The sequence below is a fragment of the Sycon ciliatum genome, chromosome 13 (assembly GCF_964019385.1).
Source record: "Sycon ciliatum chromosome 13, ocSycCili1.1, whole genome shotgun sequence".
Taxonomy (NCBI): domain Eukaryota; kingdom Metazoa; phylum Porifera; class Calcarea; order Leucosolenida; family Sycettidae; genus Sycon; species Sycon ciliatum.
The window spans coordinates 19,610,751-19,616,740 of NC_088655.1; the positions used below are offsets into that span (position 1 = coordinate 19,610,751).

The window sequence follows — 5,990 nt, forward strand, 5'->3', positions numbered from 1 at the left end:
ATGTCGTCCCCATGCCGTCAACGCGTATTGCCACAGAATGGTAAGGGTTTGCCATTGCTTTTCTAATTGCACAACACTCCTGCACTACCATGGTGTCATGTGATCATGAGGGTCAGGCTAAAAACATCCTGAATACAATGTTATGTAATGTTACATTTTTTTCCACTTCACCATAGGTACAGGTATTGCTGCCTTCTTGCTGCAGATCATGAATGATGCCACAGCTCCTAGGCTATGATGAAAAAATAAATAATTGTATAGAATGGTTTCACGTCTTTGTCAAGTGATTGCATTTGTGAAGAAACGTTTTCACGTGAGAGTGAAACCGACTTATCGGACCTCATGTGACCCCTGGATGCAGGGTTGAGTGGAACTGGAAAGTTGGAACCAACGACTCTCCTGGATAGTCATGGCACAGATGTACAATAGCTCTTTTGGATCATTCATTTGTCGTAAAAGTTGAAACAAGGAACCTGAATCGGAAAATTTCATGATGATCATGAATTTTACTCGAATCCAGGGCAGAATTTCAAAAGTGTAGCAATGTTGATGAATGTTTCAGGAAAACCTGATGCCACTCCGTGAAAATTACTGCTGAGGTATTTTGAATGAGGGGATGTGACACACTGGATTGACGATCCATATACCATAATGTCGCGTATTAAAGCCTGGCCTATTCCTGTGGAAGCCGATGTCAGGACTGGGCTTGTAGTTATATCCGGCTTCTATTCAAACCAGGTATTTCTATGTATGTGTCAACACTCAAACCGGGCTCATGTGCTGACAGTGTATCTTGAAAATCATTCTTCTATTCCAAACAGGCTTCTATACTTTATGAGATAGGCTTCATTGCAACACACTACGGTCAAACATACAGTGATGTCATTCACATCGCCGATGATGTCATTCACAACGTCGATGATGTCATTCACAACGCCGATGATGTCACTCACGCATCACCTGTCATTCCAGCATACTACCGTCACATGTATTATCGTTTCATGTGATTGTCTCCCCACGCATGCACAGGTCAGAACATCGAGGGTGGCTGCAGGCAGTTGCCCAGGCCAGCCAACGGCCGAGTCGACTACACTAGTGAGCTGTTCCTGGGAGCCAGGGCAAGCCGGGCGACCATTCACTGTGACCCCGGCACGGCGCTGGAAGGCAGGGGAGAAACGATCTGCGTCCAGGGATCTTGGATACTCGATCTGAACGGCCAATGCAGTAAGAGTACTTTAGTTTCAGTATAAAATACCCTGGATATAACGTGTACTGTACCTGGATACGCCATACCCTGGATATTCCATACCCTGGATAAATTATACCCTGGATATTCCATACCCTGGATAAATTATACCCTGGATATGCCATACCCTGGATAAATTATACCCTGGATATTCCATACCTGGGATAACATACCCTGGTTGTAACATACTTTTCTCTTTGCGTACTTTGATAGATATAGAGCACTTTTAGATTAAGCTACCTATCCTTTTCCAGGCAAGTTCGAGGTGGTAGTTCTTCCTTTCCTTCCCTGTATTCTCATTGTCCCAGGACCTGGCAGTGTTCGCAACAACGTGCCCGTGACTGGGGCACCGTCCATTCAGCGGCTACCCCTGGACGAGTGGGTGACGGTCACGGCAGAGGGATGCCTGTTGTTTGCCTGCACGGTAATGGGATCACCTCCACCCCCGGTGGCTTGGTCGGTCAACGGCGGCAGGATCGACCTCCGGTCCAGCTCGGACCTCCGGCAGATGGATGATGGTTCCCTAAAGGTGAGTGCAGATGTTCTAACTGTTATGTTTCGCGTCACCATGTGTGCGCATGCACGTACCTGCATTACTGCTAGTTAGGCCCCTTCAATATATGTATTTTGCTGTGACAGTGTCCTCCAGGGCTTGTTGCTGGCCAGCATAGGCCTGATGCACATTGTACAGATGCACGGAACCCCGTAGAATCTTGTAGAATGCCGTAGACCCAGTTGGGTGTTCGATGTGCTGGGCCCTATCATGTTGGCTGCTATTTCCAGTAAGAAATTAGCCCCGACTGTTCATATGAAAACCGTTTCCGACAAAGATCTAGTCACTGGTTTAGAGGGAAAGACGGAAACGCGAAAAGTCTGAAGAAAACAATGACTGTCACCACCGGGACTGGAGCCAGGGACTGGAGCCAGGGACTGGAGCCAGGGACTGGAGCCAGGGACTGGAGCCAGGGACTGGAGCCAGGGACTGGAGCCAGGGACTGGAGCCAGGGACCGGAGCCAGGGACTGGAGCCAGGGACTGGAGCCAGGGACTGGAGCCAGGGACCAAAAAAAAGATCCAGCTAGTCATTAGTTCTATCCTAAGCGATTCAGCTGGAAAAGCGATGGTTTGAACTTGATAATGAGGCTATGTTGGTCAAATGTACACGTGCAGCACACAATGAATATCCAACCCGGTTTGTTCACACCTACGGCCCTAGTACAAACCGTTGTACGTCTGTACAACGTGCATAAGGACCATTTCGACAATAGAATGGTTTCACATCGTTGTCATTTGACTATGATTATGTTGTGTAGAAAGTGATCATGGCATGTGAACAGTGGAACCAACATGGTCGACATCATGTGACCATTAGATGCGGGGGTTGAGTGGAGTTGAAACAACATGGCTGTCCTGTGTGGTCATGTGACCCATAGATGCATGGGTTGAGTGAAGTTGGAATCGGGTATGTTCATCACGTGATAGATATGAAACCATTCTATATTCACTCCTCTCTCCACTCCAGGCGTGTAACGTACAACCATCGAGTCACGTGGGCACATACAGATGTGATACTCGGAATCAGCAAGGCAGCGCATACAGGGAAATAAGACTGACCTCAAATCATCCAGGTATGCCTCTGTGTGTGCTTGTGTGTGTGTGTGTGTGTGTGTGTGTGTGTGTGTGTGTGTGTGTGTGTGTGCTTGTGTGTGTGTGTGTGTGTGTGTGTGTGTGTGTGTGTGTGTGTGTGTGTGTGTGTGTGTGTGTGTGTGGTGTGTGTATGTGTGTGCGTGTGTGCATATGTGTGGTACATGGTGTGTGTTTGTGAGTCTGTGTGTGTATATACTGTGTGTGTGTGTGCACATGCATGTGTGCCTGTGTTTCTTTTGACTGAGTGAGTATGAGAGTGGGCGGTTGTATCTACTTGTACTTGTATGTATTCTTCATCCCTTGCCCGAGCCCAATGACTCTATCGCATTTTCACTTCTTCTTCCATATAAACATTATCAATACATGTAGCTTTTCCCATCATTCTTGCATGGTAAATTGGGACTGCAAACATCCAAACTGGGCTTTTTTTTTCTTTTTTTTTTAACACCTTGCAATTTAACTGTTTTTGTTTTCACTTTATTTCATGAACGCAGCAAGTGGGATTTTCGGCGTTTGACCACTTTGCTGGTGCCCTGATGTACTCACCTCCCACCACTTTAGAGAATCCATCTGCGCCTTTGATCCTTGAGGGTGGTGGCGTTCCTATGGACGCAGAAAGCTCAGTCTACCTGAGTGTAACGCAAACGGTGAATGTTTTTCTTACTTTTATTGTTGCTTGCAGTGTGGGCAGAGCTGACGTCAACAAACCGACAACGGCTTCCAGAGTAAGTGATGTCCTGGGTTTGCATCTCACGGGGGCACAGATGGTGTGCTACTAAATCCACGCCAAAACAATGTTGATATGATGAACATGGTTGGTGAGTATACATGTGCAGTAAAACCTGTCAAGGCTATCACTCGGATAAGGCGACCACCTGATCCAGAAGACCACTGAAACCAGGATCAAGGGATGCTATTTCCAGTGAAATGACGCTGGATAAGGAGACCACCTGGTATCAGAGACCACATTTTGAAGGTCCCTTGAGCGGTCGTCTTAGACAGGTTTCATTGTATAAACCTCGTTTCAGCTGCCGGTGACGGCATCAGTTTAACAGTGGTCCTCTCGCGTACTGTTTTCAAACTACAAACATTTTGACCCACCTTGAAATGGAGTTCTTTCTGTGATGTGTATTATCTGGACAGGCAAAACAACCGTGACAGGGTGGAAAACCGGAACGTACCACCGCCAGTAGAGACCAACCAAGCGGACCGGTCTCGCGATCAGAACGTCCCACGCGGCAGCGGTCCGGGCGTGCAGCCGACCATTCGGGTGCGCCCGCTCGGCCAGTGGATCGGGCGCACGCGCGACTGCTGCGTGCGCATCATCTGCGAGGTGAGCGGCGAACCCACGCCCGTCGTGACCTGGAAGCGCAATGGACGCACCCTCAACACGGGATCCTCGACGGGCACATACTCAGTGGAGAGTTCCGGCTCGCTGAAGATCTGCACCAGCAATCACCGAGGGCACTCGGGCACATACCGATGTGAGGCCGCCAACCAACATGGCAGCGCGTATCGTGAAGTCAGTCTTCATGCCTCGCATTCCGGTGAGTCCAGCCCGAGGTCACGTGTCAGGTTCTGTGTAAACAAGCCACTCAGGCTTCCGCTCCGCTCTGCAAGGCATACATCCAGCATACATAGCAGGCCAACAGGGAATCATAGCATGTAGCGCAATTGCAAAGCACTATAGCAGGGCTGCCACTTGCTCCGATTTTTCGGAAATCGTCAGATTTTTGATCGCCTGTTCGACAAACCGACCGATTTTGTTCCCCAAGAGGGACAACCGATTATTTTATTTTGAGCGCTTTTTAGTCCAGTTGGCCATTAATTCATAATTGACATGGTTGTAGTGCGTGTGCGGGACAGTTAAAAATGTGTTCTGGGGCCCCAACAGCAAGCCATTTTTCTAAAAACCATCACCATATGAGCGGGTTGATTTATAGCAAAAAATCATGCTAAGCCGTAACCTGCTGAAAAAAATAAATAAATAAAAATTAGTATTTCTACCTGAAACCATATTAGCTACATGTAAATCAAATCCGTTGATCTCCGAGCTGCAGAGAGTGCTCAATGTCAGAGACAGAGCTTAGTTTAGCTACATGTATATAAGTGTGTGTTTTAGTTATTACATTTTTATGTGACGGCGTTCCACTGATGACAGTCACAAGAAAACGTTATGGAACTTGACTTTCTTCATTTTTTGCTGTTGTTATGAGTGCACAATGTATCTTATTTATTGCCATTTTACGACTATTGTCTCTTCGTGGATTGTTAAAAAAAAATTTTTTTTAATTCACGGCTTGCATGAGGCTCAGTTAGACTGTGTTTCCGCATCTGCAGATACGTGATCACCCACGTGACCACCCACGTGACCACCCACGTGACCACCCTCAAGTAATACAATTCACACGTGCAGGTGTTTCATCAACTCAAAGGCCGAGCAATGAGTTGACAGTGTCTCTGATTTGTTGCGTTTCTATTCTCTACGTTTTCTGCTCATTTTTCAGTTTGGTCAGAGATAGCGAAGTGCCGGCAGGGTAGCAATACAGGAACAGAGCCGGAACAGCCACCAGTACGCGTACCCGTCTTCCCCACCCGGGAACCTCCGCAGAACCCTGGTCCCATCGAGGACGACACGCCACCAACGCGACTGCCCCAGCTGCCCGGCCCGCAGCCTCCACGACAACCCGTTGTCGTCGACAACTTTGAAAAGCGGCCGATAATCGCCCACAAGGACGTGAGCGAGTGGGTGGAGGCAGTGTCCAGTGGATGCCTAGTGTTCAGCTGTAGTGCGCTCGGTTCACCCATGCCCAGTGTCAGGTATGTACGAATGACAAGTGATCTATTACGGAGGTTATTAAGGTGGCTCGCGCCTATTTCTAAACTCATCATGTTACCTAACAGGAAATACCCTGTGTTTGTGGCAAGGAAAGTTGAAACTGTCCCATACCGATGGGGTCATATGCGTGAGCTGAACCCTTCGAAACTGGAGTGCGCTACAAGCGTGAGCTGAACCCTTCGAAACTGGAGTGTGCTACAAGCGTGAGCTGAACTCTTCGAAACTGGAGTGCGCTACAAGCGTGAGCTGGACCCTTCGA

The 5,990-nt window shown here is 48.1% G+C and overlaps 1 protein-coding gene across 1 annotated transcript in view; it reads left to right on the top strand.

Moving 5' to 3' along the window:
* LOC135829252 (hemicentin-2-like) overlaps positions 1–5,990 on the top strand; it is a 19,389-nt gene continuing 13,399 nt past the window's right edge. The window contains exons 1-7 of the mRNA XM_065341655.1: positions 1–40; positions 1,030–1,224; positions 1,555–1,775; positions 2,768–2,873; positions 3,575–3,617; positions 4,036–4,439; positions 5,400–5,712. Coding sequence (XP_065197727.1) covers positions 1–40; positions 1,030–1,224; positions 1,555–1,775; positions 2,768–2,873; positions 3,575–3,617; positions 4,036–4,439; positions 5,400–5,712 — 1,322 coding nt within the window. The remainder of the gene's footprint in view (positions 41–1,029; positions 1,225–1,554; positions 1,776–2,767; positions 2,874–3,574; positions 3,618–4,035; positions 4,440–5,399; positions 5,713–5,990) is intronic.